Below are 25,527 nucleotides of genomic sequence, written 5' to 3'. Positions count from 1 at the left end.
GATTTCAGGGAAACGAGCAAAAAATGATGGAAGAAGGGATGAAAACATTTGGTTCTAAGTGATTTGGTAATTCACAGCTTTCACGATGTGATTAGAAAATTTTAAAATTTACCTTATCTTCTTGGGCACTTTAAGGAAAGAAAAATATTGGCTATGAACAATTCATGGTGGATTTAAAAAACTAAGTCTCTCTCTGACTGTTAATATTTTATCACGCCTTCCGCACAATCTTCCTAATTGGAAACTTAAGAGATTAATGAAAAAAAAAAGTTAAAATACTTGAGGTATGTGGGAAAAGGCCATTATTTCTAGAGCAACATAGAGAGGAATTAAATGACACTGCCAGGTCATCTCTTCAGCCTGATGCTGACATTAAAGCCAATGCACACTTTCCTGGCTACGTGCTGGTCTTGTCCAACAGTTCAGGCTGGCAATTCGCAGGCAATAATGCTGGGTCTCCAGGAGAGCACACGGTCACCCTTCTTTCCCTGAGCCCGGTTCCAGGATATTTCAGAGGACCTCTTAGAGAATGGAAGAAAGAATTCCTCTCTGGGATCATCCAAAGCTCACACAAGTCAGCCACTCCACGTAACAACTAATTCCTACTTGCCAGTGGCATGTTTATCCACTGACTCAAGTGCTCTCAGCTCTGGATCAAGATTGTTAAGGAGCTCACCTTACAGACCACATAGCATGGCCTGTCAGGGGTGACACAAACGGCCCAGGGATGGACACTCCCCAGTTGCTTTCTCTACTTGATACCCTGTTGTCTGGAAATGAAAGCTAGCCTTTAAAGCGATCACCTTATAAGTACTGTATAGCATGATCCTAATTTTGGTAACGACAACAAAACTCCAAAAGCCCAAAAACCTATACATAGCAGGGCTATGGGATTGAGACTAGGAGCACAGACTTTCAAGCCAGACTGCCTGGGAGCAAAGCTTGGTTCCAATATTTTAGTGGATTGAATGGTGGCCCCCCAAAAAGTATGTCCACTTTGAACCTGCGGGTGTAACTTTATTTGGAAAAAGGGTCTTCACAGTTGTAACTAATTTAAAGATCTTGAGATGAGATCATCCTGGATTAGGTTGGGCCCTAAATCCAGTGATAAGTACCCTTATAAAAGAGAAGGGAGAAGGCAGGGAAAAGGGGATGTGACGACAGAGGCAGAAATTGACTGATGCATCTAGCAGCCAAGAAAGCCAAGGAATGCCGGCAGCCACCAGAAGCCAGGAGAGAGCCAGGGACGGATTTTCCCTCAGAGCGCTAGAAGAAACCCACGCTCCTGATGCCTGATTCAGACTTCTGGCCTCCAAAGCTACAAGAGAATACATTTCTGGCGTTTCAAGTCATCCCGTTTGTAGCAATTTGGCAGCCCTAGGAAACATACAAACATCCAACACTTACTAAGCTGAGTGACCTTGGGGAAGTTACTTAGCATCTTTATATCTCAGTCTCCTCGGCTATAAAATAAAGATTTTAATAATCCCATACCACTGGTGTGAGGGTTAATGAGTTAATGTATGTAGAGTGCTGACAACTGTGCTTTGCACATAGTAAGCACAATATATATTATCACTGTGTTCTTCTTCACCATCATCATCACCATCATCACCATCATCACCATCATCACCATCATCACCATCATCATCATCATCATCATCATGAACATACATATATAGGCACTGAGAAGCATCTGGGCAACATCTGAGTACTGAGATCAAAAATAATACTTACTTTTTCATTGCATTTCTCTGTGTTTTACAAATTATGTATAAGGAACATGCATCAGTTTTGTAATTGGAAAGCATATATTAATTTCAAATGCCCATTTTCTTTATAGTAAAGGAAGGCTGCTTATTTGCAAGCTCATCTTCAGATAAAAAGAGCTGTGCTATGTTTGCAGTGATGGAATATTTAACAATATGCACGCTAGTGGGAATCGCACAGCGCTGGAGAAACAGCAACGTGATTGTTATTACCTGAGAACTACAACGCACAAATTGCTACAAGTAACCTACTCTTTTGGAAGTTGAGCAGCTCTGGAAAATTGCTTCCTGTTGCCTAGCACAGGAAGCTGGATTTCTTGGTGTTTGTGCTTCTCTTTCCACACTAACAGTACTTCCACAATAACAGCATGAAACTTCCAGACTTCATATTACAGCCTTTCTGTCCTTAGAGTTTATGAACAGACTGCTATTCAGATATCTAGCTATTTTCACTATAAGCATTACATAGTACTTTAATTGACCCATTTCTTTTATGAAAAACACTAGTTTTGTAATGAAGTGCTTAGCCTGACACAATCAGCCTTGAGTTAAGGATTACTAAGGATAAGAATGTGACGCAACATAAAGCAGGTGCAATAGGAGGGCCATGGAGAAGGATGCTGACCAGCAATCACGATGAGGCGGAAAGGCACTGACGCTTACCTGCTCTTCAGGGATGAGGGAACTTGAAGCAGTTCATACTCTACAAAATTGCCTCCCTGCCTCAACCACAGGTAGGTGGGTGGCAAGTACTTTTCAATAATCCCTGCGCAAAATACACCATCTGAAAATTATTGTCATCAGCAGGTATTGACTGTCAGGTGACGTAGGTTGCATCCAGCACAGTGGAAACTGAGGGGCTGCCAAGTTAATGTTCTTATCCAAGATCACTCTCCAAGTGAGTTGCAAAACTGAGGCTTAAACCCTTCCCTCCTTCAGCAGGTGAAGACGTTAACCTCATCATGTTTTAAACTTGAGGGCAGAGGCTGGCAGTCATCATTTCCACTGTCAAGCACGGGCACCAGGTGTTTGCTAGGAGCCCAGGGTGGGGATGCGCCTGTGGCTGTGCTACTGGGGCAGGTCTCCCTGCATCACTTCTGCCTTGAGAGCCCTCCCTGGCTTCTGGTTTAAGCTCTGGCACCATCCACCTGCTCTCCTTCTTGACTGCCCCACCCATTCTGTCACCCTGCACTTCTCATCGCCTCAGGCCTCTGATGACTGGGATCAGTTCCATACGTTTTCCTCTCCCTGCCTGTCCCTAAGTGAATTTTTATCTAGAGATTCTTTCCAAGTATCTACAAGCAGAACAGATAAGAGATTTAAAAAAATAAATAAATAGAGAGTGGGAGGGAGAGAGGGAAGGGAGACAGAGACAGAGAGAAGAAACAAGTTCAAAACCCTAAGGTTACAGCACTCAGGAATGAGGCTTGTGCTCTTCTCCATCTTTGCTGCCCCATGCTTCTTACTTGATCTTCCAGGAGTTGGCCTTGTCCATCTTTGCCTTCCCCAGCATGCCCCTACCTCCTCTGTGTGTCCCCTGGGTCCCCCGCCATGTTCCTGCTCATCTTCCCCTTAGCAGAGAGACCCTGCAGACCAAAACTGAGTTCCCAAAGGCTTGACAAGATCCATTCCATCTTGGAAGAAAGCTCTCCCTGTGCAGCCGTCTCTGATTCCTCCCCATGGTCCTCCCAACTCTGCCCTCTGCTGCCTCATCTCCTTCTTGGTTCTCCTTTCTCTTCTGCCTCCTAAATGTAGATGTGTCCATGGATTCTCAAGCTTCTTCTAGAACCTCCTGCTAAGTCTGCCTCTCACACCTTTATGTCTAGACTTGACTTCTCTCCTGAGCTCCACATATTTCTAGCCAAAACCAGTATTTCCACTACTGAGTTCCAATAGCACCTAAAATAAAATATACACAAACACTGAACTCATTGTCCATTCCCCTGAACTTGTCTCATGCTTCCCTAGTTCTCAATATTTGCTAAAGCATCAACACCCTCCTACTGACCAAAATGGAAACTGCCCAGTCATCTTGGACTTCCCCTCCCTCATACCACCCACACTTAAGATGCACTTCGGTCAGTCTTCATAATCTCTCTTGCCTCTGCTCTTCATTCTCCCTTTCTTTCCAGCATCCCAATTCTAGCTCTCCATGGGTGGGCCACTGTGACAGTCTACTAACTCTTCTTTCCATCTGCCCTCATAGGATTTACCCATGGCTTCCAAAACAACTTTCTAAAAAAAGTCTGATCCCATTAGTTTGGTATGATTTAGCTTCTCATCCACTCTTTTACTTTCCAACCTTATTCTATATGCACTGTTAAAGTATTTAAACAAGGAGGCCATTAGACTGAGGTGGCTCCAATACCTTGGGAGCCTACATAAGCAAACCAAAATCTGAGCCAGAATCAATGCACTCAAATCTGAGAAACGGAAACTTAAGAATAATGAATCACAAAGAGCCGGTCAGGCTTTCCCAAATAAGGCAACCACTGATGCTATAACCAGTCAAATAATTTTTTTGCTTTGCTTCAGCATCTTCTCTATAAAAACCTTGCCCCTAGCTCCTGTTGTGCTCCTAATTGTCTTTGGTTTGACGCTGCCTGATTCGAACTGGTGTGGCTCACAAAAACTCTTGAAAATTTTAATGTGCATCAGTTTACCTTTTAACAGTATCCTACAGTCTTGGTTGCTGAAATCATTCAATATTCCTCATACGTGGCCTGCAATTTTGGCCACATTTGTGCCTTTGCAGATGCTGTTCCTTCAGCCTGGAATGCCCTTCTCTCCCAGCTTTCAATGTCCAAATCCTTCCTATCTTTAAAAATCACTACTGTCAAGATTCCTAAACCTCAGTGGCAAATGAGCTCCCTGCTTATTGCCCCACTGCAGCCTTTTTTCTCTCTCTCTCTCTTATGATTCATGACATTCGAGCTTGTGTTCTCTCTCTGATTGGGCATGTCCAGTAGGGGAAGGCCCCTGCTGGATTCATCTCTGACTCTCCCACAGCACTCTATGCTGCTGCTCCACACCCAGGGCAGGCAGGTGTTTGCAACAACCACATGAACAACTGCACGGTCCTCTCAACACTCCCTTCCATCAGACCTCTACTAAGGACCATGAGAAATACATGAGAACACAACAACTTGGTTTCTGCTCTCTAGGAGCTTACAGCTCAGTCAAATTAAGCTCACATATACTAATTAATAAAAAGCAATGGAAGATAAAGAACAGGATTACTGAGAATATATACTATACACACTCTGAGAAGTCAGAAGAGAGGTTCCTTTTTATGAAACTAAACTGGATCATAGTAATAGGTTTATTCTGGTTGGGTGAAAAGAAGGGCACTCCAGGTGAAGGGAATAATAGGATTAGGACAGGAAAAGGCAGGGGGAGAAGGGGCCCTAACATTCACCACGTCCCGACTCATGCTAGGACTGGGCTAAGAGCCTGGTATGCATTATTTCATCTAATCCGTACAACAATCCTGCAAAGCAGATAGTATCACTGCCAATTCTTTAAGTAAGGAGGCTGAGGCCTAAGGGATTAGTAACTGGCCAAGGTTACACAGGATTACCCGGCAGAGCTGGGATTTGAAAAAGGCAGCCAGCTTCCACTGCACCACGCTCTCTTCTAGAGCAAAACATGTAAATCTCAGCAGGTGTTTCCTTCAGGAGGGGGATTCTTGGTATTGATGAATAATTCAAGTTGTAAAGCAATAAGCACAATGTGTAATACTTGCAGGGCTCAGTGTAAGCTAGCTGACTCTGCATGCAAGTCTGTCCATCTAGAAGGAGAAGCAAGAAGGCCCACCGCTAGCTGAGATTGCTCAGGGGAAATGGCCAAGGAGGGCGGCCCAAGAACTGGGGAGGATCTCCTGACTAACAGAAAGCAGGAAGAAGGGACACAGGTGAAAGAGTCTGGATCAATATCACCCACCCCAGGCTACTTCAGTTACAAAGGAAGAGAGAAAATCTAACTGAACATAGTTTGTTGTAACAAGCATCCATCCTCAGAGGTGAGGAATAAGAGGGCAAACAATGGAAGCAAACATACTTGGTCTCATTGGCGCACCGGATCTTGCAGCCTTCCTTGGGAATCACCAAGCCCAGGTGCATTCGGAGCCTGCAGTTGGTGGGCCCCGTGTGCGGCCACACGTGAGTTCCTGGGTGCATGACAGAATATTTGATCTGCGCAGAAAATACAACACACCGTTCATCCATTTATCAAGGTGTGGGGGAATTGCTTCATTAAAGTGACAGTACAAAATTACTGTCAATCTGGATTAGAGGCTTTGTAAGACTCAGAATTTATATTCTTGCCTTATTTCTTTGTGAAGGAACTAAAAATAAGGACTCCCATTTTTCACAAAGCGATAAACACTGAACATTTTCCACCCTCAATTCTGACATCAACCACACGAAATTATGCTTCATTAAAAAGGGAGTTCAAAAAGGGAATAACTGTTTCTTTGTAAACATCAGCATTCCCTTATTCCTAATAACTAAGTGTGCCCATCCCAGCACTGAAACACTCTTGGTACCTGTCCTCTTCTGCATCCTGTTGTCTCAGGGAATTTATCTAGTAAAGAACACGTTATAGGAGCTCCTTTACAGGCATTTTCATTTTTTCTTCCTAGAACAATAAATGATAAACCATGTTAGAAACAAATCACAGTAAAGCTTTAACTCCTCCTGTTTTGACCACATGTGATCTCTATTGTCATCCTCTCTGCAGGAATGAGAAGGCTGAGTAAACACAAGATAAAGTGTCTTGCTCCAACAGACAGTGACTGGCAGAGCAAGGACCAGAATTCTCCACTCAGTGTTGGACTATTTGACTAAGGATGTCTAACGGACAAGGCACATGTTGAATACTCATTTTCACCCCTGTGGCAGGCAGAATAAAGGCCTGCTCCCAAGGACATCTATATCATAAGCCCAGGAACCTATGAATATGTTATGTGACATGGCAAGAGGAAATAAAGCTTGTAGATGACATTGAGATTTCTAATCAGCTGACCTTAAAGTAAGGAGATTATCCCGGATTAACTAGCTGGGCCCAACGTAATCACAGGGTCTTTAAATGTGGAAGAGGGAGGGGAACAGTCAGCGTCAGAGTGATACAGAATGAGACAGACTTGACTGGCCATTGCTGGCTTTGAAGATGGAAAGGGGCTGGGAAAAGCTAAGGAATGTGGACAGATTCTAGAAGCTGGAGCCTCCAGGAGGAATGCAGCCTGACGACACTCTGATTTTAGCCCAGTGAGAACCACTGTAGACTTCTGACCTCCAGAACTGTAAACGTTATAAATCTGTGTCATTTTAAGCCACTAAATTTGCAGTAATTTGTTACAGCAGCCACAGTAAACTAACACACGCACAAAGGAGGGAAAATAGCTTATATTTCTAACCAAAAAATGCATTTGTAAGACTATATTAAAGAGTTACCTAAACGGTCTTTTTAATTGGAATTTAGTGTATTTTTCAATGTACAGATTACTCTTTATATGTTGATAAAGAACAGGATTTAAATGAAGAGACAACGTCTCAGAGAGATGTCGTTTTCTGAGTGACTGAGTCAGGAACACAGATTTTAGGACACAGTCTTAGCATCTTAGACCATGCAAATTTCTTCACCATCTACAAAATCACTGTTTCTTAGGGAAGATGTGCTAAGGACTATACACAGCATCATCTGCTCTCATGAAGGAGTAAAACAACGCATGTTTTAAAAGACAGAAACTTTTTGGGGCCAGCTCCGTGGCCAAATGGTTAAGTTCACATGCTCCGCTTCAGTGGCCCAGGGTTTCGCTGGTTTGGATCCTGGGCGTGGACACGGCACTACTCATCAAGCCATGCTGAGGTGGTGTCCCACATAGCACAACCAGAGGCACTCACAACTAGAATATACAACTATGTACTGGGGGGCTTTGGGTGGGGGAGGAGGTGGAGGAGGAGGAGAAAAAGATTGGCAACAGATGTTAGATCAGGTGCCAACCTTAAAAAAAAAAAAACAAAAGACAGAAACATTTTAATTCCCTATTCCAGATTCCTACAAGGGACTGCTACAACTAAAGCTGAGTTTAATTTTACTTAACTGATGTTAGTTCTGTCCTAAGATAATCATATACTGAGAATAAAATGAGAGTTACAAAGAATGTAATTTAAAGGTATTCTCCTCAGTCAAACGGACCTCAATATTTTAAAAACAACTTTTATATCTACGTTAGCTTTTCCTAAGTAATCTTTTTGCCTCTTGAGTAAAATGTTAGTGGCTGTTTTTAGCTATTAATGGAATATCCTAAATGAGTTGAATTATAAATGTCAATTTGACCAAACAGATTCCTGTATAGGCCATCATAAAGCATTTTTAAGACCTAGCTTATGCAGGATCTGGGGATGGCCTGGCAGGAGCCCCCACTTCCGGGTTCTGTGCTGTGCAGGCAGCAGTTAAGTGAAGCCTGGTGGCCTGAGGAGCAACCAAGCTCCCATGGGCACAGTGGTAAGAGCTGAGCACATGCCCCATGGAGAAGAGGTGTGTCTTACCTAAATGATAGGTAATGAATGGGTAACCGAATGGATTGTGACACTAGGATTGCTACATGAACAAGACTGATTTAGAGAGCACCTCTAGCTATTCAGACACATAAATCCCTTCTAGGCTGCAGATACAGATTGTCTGTAAGGGAAAAAGCTGTGTAGTAGATGCTTGACATTTGTGAATTGCCATTGGTAGTTTTAAGTATTCACGTGATCATGAGGGTTTAAGAATCCAATGAGAGTTCCATGGTGCTCAACATGGACCAGCAACCACTCAACATGCTTAGAGTGACTCATCTGATGCTCACAACACCTGGTGAGGGAGGTGCTATTAGTGTTCTATTTTCTAGAAGAGAAACTGAGGCACAGAGAGGTCACACAGGAAGTGGCAGAGTAGGATTTCCAGCCCAACTAAACACAGAGTCTGCGTTCTTAACCATGATCTAAGACCGCCTCTCCATTAGTGTCATTATTACATAATGGATGATTATTATGTAATAAAAATAAACAAAAATATTGTTGGCAAAAAGCTGATGGAGTCATTTGAAATCATGTGATCTCTCTTCTGATGGATGTATCCTTGAAAATATTACTTCTGTCTCTTACGTGTAAACCATTCTGAAAGCATACTGAGATAAACGACACTGCTTATCTGTCCTTTAACGTAAAACGACTGCTTATCATCCTCTCAATTTATTTTGTGTAGCTGAAGAAGTGCAGCACACGCTGTTCAGTCTTCAAAATGGATTTACTTTTGTTTAACTATGGTTAACCCAGGTTAACTCAAGTTTTCAAGAAGAGACATAAAGAGCCTTAAAGATAAAATTCGATGCTTCTGATTTTAAGGATAGATTGATATATTAATTCATTGAACACACACATATTGGAACACTGTCTATGTGCTTGGCCTGGGGTCAACTCAAGGAATATCAGCTTGAATATGAACCACTTTCTATTCTTGATGAGCTCCAACACTAGTTATTATTGTCTTGTCATTCTGGTGTCTCATCTCCACAACTCTCACCCTTGGTGACATCATTTTGGCATGCAACAGCATTTCCATTTTCCAGGAGCAAATGAGGCTCAGGGAATCTCCTTTCTAAGGTATTGATAAGCACATGGTGGACTTTTCAGTTATGCCTACTCTTCGTAACACGCTGTTTAACAGAAAAGACCAGCAAATCAAAATACTATTTACATATATTTATCCAAATATACACGTGAGTATACACACACATACACACATATATTTACATAAGTGTGCAAACACTCATACACAAATAACTGTTCAAATGTAGTTTAAAAAATAATGAATAGATTTTGATAACGTAGGTTTTCCAAGCAGTTTCCTTTAAGTCAGGGAATCCTGGCTCTGGGAAATATCACCAGAAGTTTTGTGCCCACTTCCCAGCAGGCTACAGAGAACAATCTAGAAGTCAGGAGCTCACCTTGCTGCCACAGGGTAAACTGGCTCCAGTCACCCTTCTCCCTCAGGTTTTCATCTTCAGGCAGGAAGAGACCTTTGGTTTCATCCATCACGGCAAGGCCTTCATCTCGGATTAACTTCCAGTTTCTTTCTAAGGACTAGAGGGAAAATTCTGGTTTTACTGGACTGAAAATATGCCTCGTAGAACACGTTATAATGACTCTCAGATTTCTGTTTGTTTGTCTGATTAATAAAGTAATGAAATTTTTATTTTCATTGAGATTGCTTATTTCAATTTCCTCTGGGACCTCTTGTCAAGGGTGTAAAAAAAAACACAACCTAGTATTATTTTTCAGAACCAAATACCTCTGCAGCATAAAAATTTCAATAATTTTTAGAAATCTCAGAGAATAATTCCCTCTATAATTTGTGTTAATGGTTTGTTTTTTTTTAAGACCACAACCTAACAAGAATATTGATCTTGTTGATCATATTACACCAGTACACTACAATACACTCCATGTGACAGGCCAGCATCCAAAATGGAATACAAATCCCAGACTTAATAATTTCTCCTTTCAATAGAGGTCCTCGTAAAGGTGCCATTCAACATGGTAAATATTAATTAAATTTCAAAGACACGGGAAAAATGTCCACTGGAGCATCCGATGTATTATAAAACTAAGAAAAACAAAGCAAATAAATGCCCTAATGTTTAGAATTCAGTCAAACAAAAATATTTCCTTGACTTCTCATTTCTGAGGGTGCTTCAGGCCCTGTCAGAAAGTAGGCATATGATCAGGAGAGCGGTGGAGTGGCCGGGCTGGTCCCGGTAGATCAAGTGGACGAGGGAGCGAGTGGAAGCTCTCCCTGCCTGGTAACCCCCACTATCACACTGTGATGTTGATTACAGGCGGGGATGGCACCCAGTGGGAGCAGAGGGGCAAAGCAGACCAGGGCGAGCATCCCAAGTGGGATGGAAACTGAAAGGAACTATTATCAGGAGAAAAGATCAAAAACTGCTCTCCTACTGTATGAAAGAGACTAAGGTGCACTGAAAAACCAGGATTTTGAAATGTTAATAATTTCCAACATTTCTGTGTTAAATGAGCAGTGGATGGAAGAGTTGAGCACATGGGTACACGGATAGGGAGGAACACAATAGCTGATTGCAACAAGACTCAGGGCTCAAGAACACGGAAGTAGAATTAACAAGTTACAAACAGAGAAAGAGTTTGACAGAAAAAATGAGAACGACAATTAACATTCTCTGAAAATGGATGGCGTTGCCTTGTAAAACATGGTTCTCTATTTTACGAATTTGTCAAGTGAAGCCTGGATGACCAATTATTGCATGGAGCAGAGCACGAGACAATGTGTAAAGTGTTTTTACCAACCCACGCTTTATGAATTTGACTCAAGGTGGGAAAAGTGATAAGGAGCCAGGAAGACTCCACAGGCACAGAGACCCTCAGAGACTTGTGTGAAAACGCAGTGCCAACTGCAGCCAGATCCAGGGAACACTTTATATTGTGTGACAACATTAGGTTTATTAAAATATCCTAGGATAAGAGAGAGATTTGAAGATTAGATACTGATTTTAAAATTACTTCTTTTTTCTGCTTATTTCTTTGAATCTATTGGTCCATTTCTTTTTTAAATTTCAGCTTTATTGACATATAACTGACATATAAAATTAAAAGATATTTGAAGTGTATATTGTAGTGATTTGATACATATATACATTATGAAAGGACTCTACTCATCTGGTTAACATATTAATCACCTCACATATTTATCTTTTTTTTTTTTGGTGGGAACATTTAAGTTCTACTCTTTTAGCAAATTTCAATTACATAATACAGAGTTATCAACTATAGTCATCAAGTTATCCATTAGACCCTCAGACTTTAATCTTGTAGCTCCAAGTTTGTACCCTTTACCAACCTCTCGCTAATTCCCTCACCGCCCCCTTCCCACCCACCCTAGTTCCTGGCAACCACTTTTCTACTCTGTTTCTGAGTTTGATTTTCACTCTCTTTCTCTTTTTTTAATGTAGACTCACATGTAAGTGATAACACACAGTGTTTGTCTTTCCGTGTCTGGCTCATTTCACTTAGCATAATGCCCTCAAGGTCCATCCATGTTGTCACAAATGGCAGGATTTCCTTTCTCGTGGCTGAATAATATTCCAGTGTGTGTCTGTGTATCTCATATCTTCTTTATCCATTCAGCCATTGATGGACACTTAGGTTGTTTCCATTTCTTAGTTATTGTGAATAATGGTGCAATGAATATGAAAGTACAGATATCTCTTCAATATTTTATTTAGGATCTTGTCATTTTTTTTGGTTATGTACTCAGAAGTGGGATTGCTGGACCATATGGCAGTTCTATTTTTAGTTTTTTGAGGAACCTCCATATTGTTTTCCATTGTGGCTGTACCAATTTACAGATCTTATACTTCTGTTTCTGTGAAACCCACCCAGTGATTTACGTCAAAATCTGCAGCTGCTCCTGTCATCACCCTGTTTTATGCTGGTGCTGGTCATCTGTCCACAAACAGCCTCAACATTATTTCATGCCAAGTAGGTAATTTGTAAATGGTAAGTCAAAGATTGAATTTCACTAAACAGATACTTGAAAGCCCTCACACTGGCAGGTCTCCAAAGTGAGAGAATACCATGGTTTTCTCAAGAATGCCAAGAAAAAATGCACCCCAAATATTCACATCTTCTCAAATGCACCTAAATTGCCAACACTCCCCATGGCTATTGTAAGCTGTTTGAGTTGTTGATAAATCTGTTAGATTCTTGTTAAACTGTCACACAGACAAAGGGAGAATTATCTCCCTAACACATGAAATTACTTTTCAAATGAGGTTCCTAGCACCTTATATGGCAGGCTCTTCTCCTCTTCCCTCCTGGTGTTTTACAAGCTTCTTTCATTTCTTTTGAAAGCTGATTTTAGGGGCATCTTTGGAAAGAGCTGATCTTTTGTTACTAAAATAGGACACAAAGCCCTAGGGAAAATGTTAAAGCGATTGTATCACTAAACAAAATTTAAAAAATTTTACTTAAGAGCAGGCTGTCATCTATTTTAAATGTGAAACGCAGTCATTCCCTCCCCCTCTCCTCCCCTCTCGACAGTGGCCTCCAGGGAAGTGTTGTTGAGGTTCTTTTTCATGAGCAGTAATGATTTTTTTAAAACTTTTTTGTGTTCGCTTGTTAAACATGGCACACAGGCGTTGGATGCCGGACTCGTGCTCAAAGGAGCAAACTGGTACAGAAGGTTTTCTCTCCCCAGTCATAACCTGAAATGCTCGTGCTACAGCGCCACAGACCCACTCAATACTAAGCAAGCACTGTGCAGGTCCTTAGTTTATTTTCATTATGAAACATCCACTCATCATTTTCTCTTTTGAGTTCAATACTGTGTCATAGAATTTTACAATTGGAAGGATCTGTACGGTTAATCTAGTGGAAACTTTTTCACTTTAGGGATGACAGAATGACTTTGGAGTGGTTAATGAGCTTAACCTCTCATAGTCTAGTGGTGAGCAGAGCTAGAGCCAGAAACTGCCTCTGCCACGCCGCCATGATTATTCCTAAGGCATCTGTGAGAGGAGTGAGGGTCAGGCTGTGGTGGGCTCTGGGGGTCCTGCCCCCGTCTGGACCACAAGAGTGGTTGTGGGCTCCCATAGTCTCCTGTGCTGTGATCGATGGGGCACCTGCTGGGCATGGGGACTGGCAGAGCACTGGGCGCCCCACTGGGCACCGTGCACACCTATGAGTTCACATTCAGTGACAACTGGGGAAGCTGGGCTAACCAAAAGATCATGCTGGTTAAACCCAGTGACATAATGAAAAACACAAAGATGACAACAATCATGATTGCCTACGTGTTCATGTAAACGTTTTTTCCACCAAAGTAATGAATGCGCTTGGGGTGTTTTTCAACTTTGGAAAGACACTGCAAGGCAGGGTCACTTTTATGGGCATTAGGGAGAAATCTGGGAATGTGATTTTTTTAAGCACAAACCAAGGAACTTCATTATATAAAATTCACATGGCTATGATGTGGATCAAGGTTGCCCCAGAGACCCAGAGAGAGAAGTCCAAGGTATCCTGGCCTACATGCTCATCTATATGACCTGAGGCATATCAAAGTTATACGGCCACACAATAACCAGACCCCACCTGCACTGATACCATTTTAATGACTTTTTACATCATCATTCCTTTGTCTAGTAAAAATAATTCACGTACCCATGCCTTCTAAATTTATCCCTAACTCTCAACACACTGCAGCTCTTACTGCCCATGGGTCCTGTCCCCATGCCTGCAGCCCTTCACTGCCCCTGGGTCCTGTCCCCATGCCTGCAGCTCTTACTGCCCATGGGTCCTGTCCCCATGCTGCAGCTCTTACTGCCCATGGGTTCTGTCCCCATGCTGGCAGCTCTTCACTGCCCATGGGTTGTGTCCCCATGCCTGCAGCTCTTACTGCCCATGGGTTCTGTCCCCATGCTGGCAGCTCTTACTGCCCATGGGTTCTGTCCCCATGCTGGCAGCTCTTCACTGCCCATGGGTCCTGTCCCCATGCCTGCAGCTCTTTACTGCCCATGGGTCCTGTCCCCATACTATTCTCTGAATAAAAGAGCACTACCACCAGACCTTGAGAGTCCAAGAAATCTTTCTTTCAACTCCTTGGCTCGCCGAGCCCACATCAGTTACAGGGGATTAAAGACCAAACCTAATTACATATGTGTGTGCATGTGTGAGAGAGAAAAGAGAGATGAATTTTCTCTACAGTAATATTACTCAGTTGTCTGAGATGGCAAAGAATTCCATTTATTAGGAAATTCCAATAGGCACTTGAAGGCTCACACAGAACAGGCCATGCCTACATTTTTAAAGGTCTCATCTGAAATATTACTTCCTTGACCCTAAATTCATCCATTTCATAAGACTGAAAAAGAGAAACTTCTGCTTGTCCAGAAAACAGCTTCAAATTCACATTTCTTCTTCTGACTACACAGACTTTAGAAAACAGAGATTTGATTATTATTTTTTTTTATAGATTTTATTTTTCCTTTTTCTCCCAAAACCCCCAGGTACATAGCTGTGTATTTCTAGTTGTGGGTCCTTCTAGTTGTGGCATGTGGCATGCTGCCTCAGCATGGCTTGATGAGCAGTGCCATGTCTGCCCCCAGGATTCGAACCGGTGAAACCCTGGGCTGCCGAAGCAGAGCTCTCGAACTTAACCACTGGGCCACGGGGCCAGCCCAAGATTTGATTATTTTTAGCGTGCCACATGGCTTCAGAAACCCATCAGCAGCACCTGCCTTTTGAGTTAAACCTCGGCTATATTTGGCACTCCAGTCATCTACAAGCAGACTTCCCAGGTTCAAGCTTCATGAATCCCACAGTCCACTCGAGCTCTCTTTAACCCAAATCCTCATCCAGTTCAGGGCACTCTCTTCACTTCCCAGGGGGTCTCATCATCCCACTTGGATGGCGCACTTTTCTCTTCAACCTCAAATACCACTAAGTACTATTGTTAAAGTCTTCTCAATCCGATTACTTGCAGAAAGTCTTTAGAGAGGCAAAGCCAAATTAATTCTTATTTAATGATTTCCTGTACTATTTTCATTCAATTAAAAAATACACATTTCTTTTTACTCCTGACTTTATTTTTTTATATTTATTTATTTTTTAATTTGTTGTTGTTGTTTTTGAGGAAGATTAGCCCTGAGCTAACATCCATGCCCATCTTCCTCCACTTTATATGTGGGACGCCTGCCACAGCATGGCGTGCCAAGTGGTGCCATGTCCACACCCAGGATCCGAACCGACGAACCCTGGGCCACTGAAGCGCAACGTGCGCACTTAACCGCTGCACCACCAGGCCAGCCCAAAAATACATTTTTTAAAGTTAAGTATTACTACAGGTTTTATAATGGAAGCAGCAATCTCTTACTCATCCACCCTGCTCCGGAGTTCAACTCCCAGCTAATTCCTTTAAATAGTTCTTCCGACATTTACCTGCTTACATATAAATAATATGCTAATATTGCTATTTCTTGATTTATTAATTCTAGACATTATCACTCATCCTTCTATTAGGGAAGACAACAAGTTAACAAGTTGACGTCTTCTTTTTGCTCTTCTCCATCTTGCAACACAGTTAATTTCACAAATCTTTCATACCTCTGGGTGAATTCACATTCAGGTTTTAGAATATTATGACAGTGCGGTATTTTCACACTTGAGTTGTATTGTAATGATTACACTTCATTTCATATGCAGCATTTTTCTATTCTGCCGCCTTTTCCTTGCCTTAATTTTCTAATGCACTTATCACTGTCTCTTCTCGATAGCACTGACAGAGTGCTATAAAATCTCTTGATACTATTCCACCTTTGCCAAAAACATCATATGAGCTATTTCTTTCTTTCTCTCTTTCACTGAAGATGACCCTCCAGTAGCCATCTGCCTTGCCTTCACCTGGACCAGCCGTCTGGGCTTGTGGGACACCCGTCACCAGGGAACTTCCCTTGGCCTCTGCTGGGTTTCGGGCTCCTTGATTATTGGCTTCTGGTTGTTCCTGAGAAAGGACACACCACAGGTAAAATTGAAGTTTTGAAAATATCTGAAGCTATTCTTACACTTGATTGAAGGCTTGGCTATCTACAGAATTTTAGGTAGTAAATAATTTCTCCTTAGAATGTTGAAAGCATTGCTCCATTGCATTATAACTTTAAGTGTTATATATATATATAACTTTAAGTGTTTCCAACAACAACAACAAATCTGATGGCTTTTGGATTCCTTTTCTTTTCTTTGTTCCCTCTAGAAGGTTTATAAAAGTCAGTATAGTGTAGTGGTTAGGGGTATAAAATCTGGAGCCAGACTGCTTGGTTTGGAAATCTGACTGTGCCACTTAGTTGTGTTATAGGAAGCAAGTTACTTAACCACTCTGTGCCTCAAGTTCCTCATTTATAAAGAGGATAAAATACTGCCACTTCCCTCAAGAGTCTCTAAGAAAATTAAATGTGCTAAAAAGACCTGTGATACATATAAATACAGCTATGATGATAATGATGAAGATTTTAAGATCTTCTCTTTATTTCTGGTTTCCTGAAATTTTATGGAAATGTGCCTTAGTGTACATGCTGGATACTTAGTGGTCTCTTCAGTGTGGAAACTCACATTTTTCAATTCTGGGCTATCTAGCATTATTTCTTTAATAATTTCCTCTCCATTTTGCCCCTATTCTTTCTGGAACTTCTTTTGTTTGTATGTTGGACATGTTAAATTGAGCCTCCAATTTTCCTAACTTTTCTATTTTCCATCCTTGTCTTCTGTTTTTCCCTCTGGGAGATTTCCTTGACTTAGCTTCCAATACTGTTACTAAATTCTTTTTTGCAAGTCACACTGTTTTCATCTCTGAGAGCCTGTTTGAGCCTTTGATTGTTCCTCTGTGTAGTATCCTATTCTTTTTTCAGGGATGCACTACCTTCTCTTACTGCCCTGAGGATCTTAGAGATATTACTTCAAGTTGGCATTTGCTCCCTGCATTTTCCATTTCCCCTGAGCTACAGCACTCTTTTGGTTTGTTGTGTTCTGTGTCTTCTTTCATGTTGAAGCGTCTCTCCAGGGTTTGGTGATCCTTGACTGTTAGTCCAATAAAACTGAGATAGAGATGGGAAGTTCCATGTGAAAGGGCGAGGCCTATGATGGACGGGCCTCACTGGTGGGTGCAGTGTCAAGTCAGTTTTTTCACTGGGCACCATAAAGCATCAGTATGGACGGGCCTATTCTTGGAGGCCGTGAGGCTCCTTGAGTTGCTGTGATAACAGGTGCCTGAAATTCCTTCTCTTTGGAAGCCCCTCTGCAGTCACGTGCTTCGGTTTCAGATTTCATCGCTCTGCGGTCAGATATTTGTCTTTTCCATTTTCAAAAAAACATGCTGACGTTGTTCATCTGTTATTGTCTCCGTCCACCTTCCTGTTTCTTTTTTTGGTAGGTTTATACCATTTTTGTCTTTTCATTGTCACTTAAGTGAGGTTTCACATGGGAGGTGTTAAATGTATGTGTTCAATTTTACTTGATCCTTCCTCACTCATATTTTCTATACATCTCTAACAGTTGATTATTTTTAACTATTTACCTTCTTTTCTCTTAGACTAGAATGACCATGTAATGTGTAATCCAACCTTCTAGGGAAGTTTAGAAACAAAATCCTATTAGCCCGCAAAGCTCTTTATTAGCCCCTCAAATGTGTCTTCAAAAGATCACCAAACTCAAGGTAATGTCTCATGTGATGGAGTTAGATGGCAGAGAGAGAAGAAAGAAAAAATTCTCAGCATCACACATTTTAAATCAAACTCTGCTAATCCATACAATGATTTATTGTTAACAATGTCTTTTCACCTCTTGGCCTATACTCTTGCCTTGCATCACTTGGTTGGTATACCCCCGATTCCATGACGTGCTCAGATGATGATGCAATTGATTATGATGCTTGAAGCTTGAGATAAAATCACTTTAGTTTTGTCCTAATGAAACAAAATTCATCTAACTGAGCTTTAAATATTTTCCTCTATGTAGGAAAACAGGACCATCCAGAGGAATATGTTTACTGAGGCAGTTAGTAAACCTTGCAGATCGCTAAGTAAGGGGAGTTTCTTCACGATGGTTATTAGCTTGCCAGGGCTGCCATCACACAATACCACAGACCAGGTGACTTAACAACAGAAGTTTATTGTCTCACAGTTCCAGAGGTTGGAAGTCTGAGATCAAGGTGTTGGCAGGTTTGGTTTCTTTTGAGCCTTCTCTCCTTGGCTTGCAAGATGGCCACCTTCTCTTTATGCTCTCACATGGTCCTTCCTCTGTCTGTGCACAAACCCTTCTGTGTGTCCCAATTTCCTTTTCTCATAAGGACACCAGTCATATTGGATTAGGGCCCATCCTAATGGCCTCACTTAACTTTACCCCTTTAAAAGTCTATCTCCAAATACAGTCACATTCCGAGTTACTGGTGGGAAGGGGTTAGGGCTTCAACGTAGGAATTTTGGGGAGACACAATCAACCAGTAACACTAATGCAGATTCAAGTTAGAACTAGCTTCAGCTAACAAAGCAAATAGCAGATGGAAGGACATTAGGAATAAATTCATATCAACAGGGGAATCAATAAATTTATAGGAGCAAAATAAAACAGCCATGGAAAAAGGCAAGAAGAGCTACGCTTGTAACATGTGGAAAAAACATAATAGAAGGACTCCTAGAGCTCAGATGAACACAAACAAGATGAGGTAAGGAACTGTGTTTGATTAGCTATTAAAAAAAACGGCACTGAGAAAACACAGGCTTCGGCAGTTAAGGATTCCCAGAGATGTGTATGTACCTTGAAAGGTTCTGAGTCTAAATTCAGACAAGGCATGTGGTCAAAGACTATTCTAGGTAAAGTTTATGCACTGAATTGGAGTTAGAATGAATTGATAACAATGGTGCATTAGGACAATGTATACTAAATTTTATTTAATTGGCTATGAATATGCTTGTTATAGTTAATTATTTTAGGAATTACGTAGCCGATTTTTTTTTAAGGAAGACTGGCCCTGAGTTAACATCTGTGCCCATCTTCCTCTAATTTATAAGTGGGACACGTGCCACAGCATGGCTTGACAAGTGGTATGTAGGTCCACACCTGAGATCCAAACTGGTGAATCCCAGGCCACTGAAGTGGAACGAACGTACGAACTTAACTGCTGCGCCACCAGGCCGGCCCCACATATCTAATTTTTTCAGAGATAAAATCAGCTTAAATCTTAGCCAAAGCATGCCTATACTTTACACCATGATGCTAAGACATGGGTAGCAGTATACTCTGCCCAAGAAAGAATCCCCGAGGGGTCGGATCCCCCTGAATGCTGAGCTGGAGTTATGAAATCAAAGCAAACACCACAGTGAGTGTAATGCTTTCACAGCAAACTCTCTTTGCAATAATTTTAATAAAATCTCTGAGGAAATTAGTAGCATTAAAGGAGCAATCTCTTGCTGGTCCTAATGCAATTTAATCAGATCTCCTGTTTTCCAAGTTTGAATACAAAGAAAGGAAAACATGAGGCTGGCCCAGTGGCGCAGCGGTTAAGTGCACATGTTCCGCTTTGGTGGCCTGGGATTCGCTGATTTGGATCCAGGTGCGGACGTGGCACCGCTTATCAAGCCATGCTGTGGCAGGTGTGCCACATATAAAGTAGAGGAAGATGGGCACGGATGTTAGCTCAGGGCCAGTCTTCCTCAGCAAAAAGAGGAGGATTGGCAGCAGATGTTAGCTCAAGGCTAATCGTCGTCAAAAAAAAAGGAAAACAGTTGACATTTCTTATCGTGGAAACACACAAAGACCAACGAAATGGAAGATCAAAGTGTATTTATTCAGAGCTTGCTGTAGCAAGGGAGTCAGCCACCATCATTTGTATTTTGGCAGAGAAGTGGGCAAGCTTTACAGAGAAAAAAGGGAAGACTTCAGGTGTGCCCTGAGGGAGCTGTTGGCATGGAGAAGCTGTAGGTGGGCTGACTAGAAGTGGGTGTCCTATGTGATCGGTTAGGGGAACATAATGTCTTTCTCTGGTTGGCCCTAAGTATGAAGTGGGGACAAGGAAGCTGTTAGTTATTCATCAAGTCCTGGCCATTTTGGGCTAATTGCTACAAAAGTCATTGGTTAGCTTCCTAGATTGTCACTAGAGACAGCAATCTTCCTGCTATCCTGCAAGTCTGACTGACAGCAGGCTGGCTTCCTGGGCCGATTATTGTATGGGTTGGTTTCCCGGGCAGTTTGCTCAGGTTGTAGGTCAAGGTTCTATCTTTATACGTGCCCTGGCCATTGTCCATCTGTATATTCAGCCTCTCATTATCCTCACTGAAGGAAAAGGATAACATTAGGCACTGAGCACTGGGCAAGAGAAGAGTCTTGGGGAACTGAATTTTGCTATTTCTAGAGAGCAGGAGAAAAAGGATGTCTTCTCCTCAGAGAAAGGAGAAAAGATATTCCAGGTTGTCAGGAGAAACATCCAGCCTGAGGGCTTCAAGGACTCTGAGGGCAAAGGAGACCCACATGCCTCATACCCTGGCTCAGAGGGCCAAGGACACTGGCCGACATCCTTAGTCAGAGGAAGGTAAAAGGGGAGACAAGGTACTATCGTCCCTTCCTGGCTCTGCCTACAGGGAATAGCGCACTGAGCTGAGTCCTGAGGGAGCTCCAGCTGCGAGCAAAAGTCCCAGAATGCCTAATCTCAAGGGGCGGAAAGTCTGATGAGGAGGCTTCTGTGTATATATAATATAAATCACTTGATAAACAAATAACTCATCTGCAATGAATATGTGCATATTTATATTTAAGACATCAATCTGTGCGTATGTAAGACATAGATCATGACCTACAGGATTCAAAATTTTGGAACCGCACACGGAGCAGGAACCTACAGGTACAGTTTGTAATTAGTCTGAAACAGCAAACACTGTACTGGGAGTCCCCAAAGGGAGTCACAGATAAAGCCAAGTTTTAGGCTTTTTCTTTTTACATTGACAAATACTGAAAACTCACCGATTTCACTTTGAGATAGAAAATAATTTTTTCGTTTGAAATAATTCAAAGACTATCAAATATTTTATTCTCTTGCTATGTTGCCATCATTGGCATCATATGCAGTCCTTTAACCTCAGCAGAGTATTGACTCGTACTAAAGGCTCACATTTAAACACACACAGGAACACCCACAATGGTGGGATTTGGTTGTGTTGCATCCTGCTTTGTTTTTGAGCCTTATTAAAACCTTGTAGGAGAGGAGGAACTGAGGTAATTATTTGTCATTTAAAAATAAAGAAACGGAGGCTCAGATGGAGGAAATGATTTGCCCAAGGTGTCAGAGCTGAGGGCAGAATTAGCCTGCTTCTAATTGTAGGGCCCCTTTTAAAAAGCTTGCCTTTAAATCACATAATCCTCAAATTGTCTGAGTTCTCTGAACTCCCATTGTCATTCTGTTGCCATTTTTAGTGAAAGTATCATTGGAATCCAAAAAGTTTAAAGTTTGGTCTAGAAAAATAGGATTAAACTATTATGTTAATCTTAAGGAATTGCTTTCAGCACTTCTTTATACTATGATACTTCTCCATGTAATTGCTAATCCTCTTAATTTGCAGCTTAATTCCACTATAATCTGACATTTTTGCTTCTTTCTCAATCCCTTTCATTTCAAAACTAGTTCAGTGAAAACATTCAAATATTTAATCGCACAGATAGAAATGCTGAACCGCTAATGTATTACTATATAAGTCTTTTGTCCAGGTGACATTATTCATACACAATGGATTTCTTAATTAATAAAAGCCACAGTCTGAAGGAAAATGACAGAGAGAGTATCATTCTAATCAATCATTCTTATGCACTGTGTCACAACATTGGCAAAATATTACTGGGCACTCCTCTAACTGTAATAAAACTACAACACGAAGAAAGGAAGACTTATCTGTGATGCTATTTGTTATATCAGAGCAGCTGCTCTGAAACACTCGGAAAAATGCTGCAATAGTTCCCCCCTTTCCCAGTGATGAATGCAAGTTAGGCAGCAGGAAAAACAAATCCAAAAGGGATATTTTAAACTATAATTCTCAGTTGCTATTGGCTGTTGTGTTTTCAGTGTGACTACAGTAATTTCTGTGCATGCATGTTTACATCTAAATTAGCCATGGAATACTGTGGATGAAAAAGGGAAAAGCAAAATTTTTAGGTATGGTAGCTTTTCTCTGGCTAGAAGAGATCTTTTCTATTTATAACCTAGCAAAGCCTTTAATCCATTTTTGTTTCAATTTCTATGTTAAATACCCCCAAGGCACCCTACGGCTTTGATATTTGTGATTTGGGCAGCAACCTACTCAATTTTAATGAAAACACACCCAACAGAGAAAACTCTACTGGAATATTTTTCTCTAATTGTTTTCATTGAGTTGCATAACCTCTTAACAACCCTGGTACACAGAGTTGCAAAATTGCAAACTCCACAAGGAGGAGGAACAATGAGAATTCAACAAAAGAGAAAAACACAGATGATGCATTTTACTGAACACTGTCCCATGCCTTCAAGAAAATTGCACTCTACATGTCACTGGAACACACAATGAGAATAATTTAAATGAAAATGTGCTATCTATTAATTGTCATATAAGGGCCAGAATCTGCGTAATTATCCTAAAAGGATTTTGGCCAAACACAGCAGCTACCAGATCTAGAAGGTTTCCACCTTAAGATGTTAATGCCTGGGTGATGATCCATAATCCATAATATTCCAATCAGCAATTTGAAAATGGAAGAAAATTTTGTGCAAGTGTCAACTGAATGGGCATGGGCCCTGGTTTCCTCACAAAGCAGGCTCTCTCCGCACAGTCATTATAGGCAAGTGGTCACCTTGAAATTATTATTTTTTTAAGTCATAACCGGATATGATATTAACATTTCTGCAAATAAAGGCAGTTAGCAAAGTAAAGCTAACTTTACAATCACAAAGCACTAAGTTTTAAACACAAGATGTTATGAACTCTGAGAATCCATGCTGCTGGGGACCCTGAGATTAACGCTCAGGCCTTGCTCTTCTCAAATAAAGTAGAACTTAAAACAGGCAGGGCTGAAATCAAAAGGTCCAGGGAAATACAATAAAGACTTGATTGGCAAAAAAGAAGGACACGAGACACAGGAGCAGACATCAGTAGCTTTGTGGGCATAGTGGGGTACAGACGGAGGTATGTACTGTGAGGACAAGAAGACCTCATATCAAATCTCTGCCATGTCACCAGTAAATACTGGACCTTGGGCAAACTTCTTAACTTCTCTAATCCTTACTTTACTCACCTATAAGTGGGCACAATGATACCTATCTTACAGAGCTGTTGTAAAGATTAGAAGTATTATATACAAAAGTGCTCAGCACACTGATGAAGCTGGTGGCCAGACAGCCATTAATGATTAGGTAGCTAGTCACTAAAGTTGTTTTTCCAGGCAGTTATTAATTGCAGCCTTTAGTTATTTGCCTGCTCAAAGTTAGCTGTGATGCCTATTCTTAACAGTCATGTAGAGGGGCTGGCCCCGTGGCCGAGTGGTTAAGTTGGCGTGCTCCGCTGCAGGTGGCCCAGTGTTTCGTTGGTTCGAATCCTGGGCACGGACATGGCACTGCTCAAAAAACCATGCTGAGGCAGCGTCCCACCTGCCACAACTAGAAGGACCCACAATGAAGAATATACAACTGTGTACCGGGGGGCTTTGGGGAGAAAAAGGAAAAAAATAAAATCTAAAAAAAAAAAAAAAAAAAAAGTCATGTAGATAAGCAATATATTACCAGACTCCACTGGGTTCCTTACAGATAACATCTCTGATGCTTGGGTCACCATGGTAATGGGAGCTCCAGTTGTTTTTCAGGAACTGAGAGTCAACTGCTTGTCCAGTTCCAATCAGTTGAAACCACCGACCCATCAACTAGGCTTGCGTGAGTGTCCAATAGGTGACCCTTTGATATCAGGGGGGCCAAAAACTCTACCCTCAGATCATGCTAACACTACCATTTTGTGAACATGAGTCCTATGAAGAGCCATGAAGCTTCACTACATTTGCGCAGGTCATCGATTATCCCACTTTTCCTTACCTCCAATCATGTATCCCCACCCTTTAGACCACCCTGACTCTTTATGCCATAAATATCCCTAATCCCCATTTTCAGGGAGATTTGCTCTCCTGCCTGCTTGCTTGGCTGCTTTGGGAATAAACCCTTTCTCTGCTGCAAAACTCACTGTCTAGGTGACTGACACATCATGTGGCGGGTCAAACGGGCCTGGTTTGGTAGCACTGATTGCAAATAGGAGCCATTTAATACATGATAGCTGTTATATTATTATTTCAGTAATGTATAATAATTCAAAATGGGATTTCTAAGTTATTTTTTTTAGAAACTAGAAAATATTTTCCTATGAAAAAAGATAAATTAAATTTATAAATTATGATAATAACAGTAACTAGTATTTACTGAGCCTTTCCTACTTATTAAATCTTCTACACAACTATGGAACAAATACTATCTACCTACATAGGCAATTTGCAGATAAAGAAATCAAAACACAAAGAAGTGTTGCTCGATGTCGCATCGCTGGTGAGGAATAGACCAAAAAGTCAAAACCAGGCAATGCGGCTACGGAGCTAATGCTCTAAACTGCTTCACTGCCTTGCCCCACTGGTGAGCAAATTAGATCTTCTTCGTCAATCCCCAGAAATTTGCTTATTTTTAACATACTTAAAGGACAATATACTGTCACAGTTTCCCATTTTTAACAGATTTATTGAAATGTCACTCACACACCATAAAATTTACTCAATTGCCTTTACAATTCAGTGGTTTTTAATGTATTCACAGAGTTGTGCAACCATCAACACTACCTAGTTTTACATCATTTTTATCATGCCAAAAAGTAACACCCTACGCATTAGCAGTCACTTCCCCCAACCTCACCTCCTTAGTCCTTGGCAATCACCAATCTACTTTCTCTCTCTATGGGTTTGCCTAATGTGGACAGTTTGTATAAATGGAATCATGTAATTCACGGTCTTTTGCGACTGGTTTCTTTCACTTGGCATAATGTTTTCAAGGTTTTACCATGTCGTACCATGTATCAGTACTTCTTTGTTCTTCCATTTGGTAGATATACCACATTTTGTTCATTCATTCATTCATCATGTAGATGGCC

At 41.4% G+C, this 25,527-nt stretch overlaps 1 protein-coding gene across 13 annotated transcripts in view; it reads right to left on the bottom strand.

The window, feature by feature from the left end:
* ASPH (aspartate beta-hydroxylase) overlaps positions 1 to 25,527 on the bottom strand; it is a 208,930-nt gene that overhangs the window by 8,107 nt on the left and 175,296 nt on the right. For all 13 annotated transcript variants that reach the window (XM_070221499.1, XM_023648544.2, XM_070221503.1 and 10 more), the window contains 3 exons: positions 9,763 to 9,898; positions 6,316 to 6,407; positions 5,829 to 5,962 (listed from right to left, as the gene is read on the bottom strand). In XM_070221499.1, the coding sequence (XP_070077600.1) occupies positions 5,829 to 5,962; positions 6,316 to 6,407; positions 9,763 to 9,898 (362 nt within the window). The remainder of the gene's footprint in view (positions 1 to 5,828; positions 5,963 to 6,315; positions 6,408 to 9,762; positions 9,899 to 25,527) is intronic.

This window comes from Equus caballus, chromosome 9 (assembly GCF_041296265.1).
Source record: "Equus caballus isolate H_3958 breed thoroughbred chromosome 9, TB-T2T, whole genome shotgun sequence".
Taxonomy (NCBI): Eukaryota; Metazoa; Chordata; class Mammalia; order Perissodactyla; family Equidae; genus Equus; species Equus caballus.
This window is presented reverse-complemented; position numbering and strand designations above follow the sequence as displayed.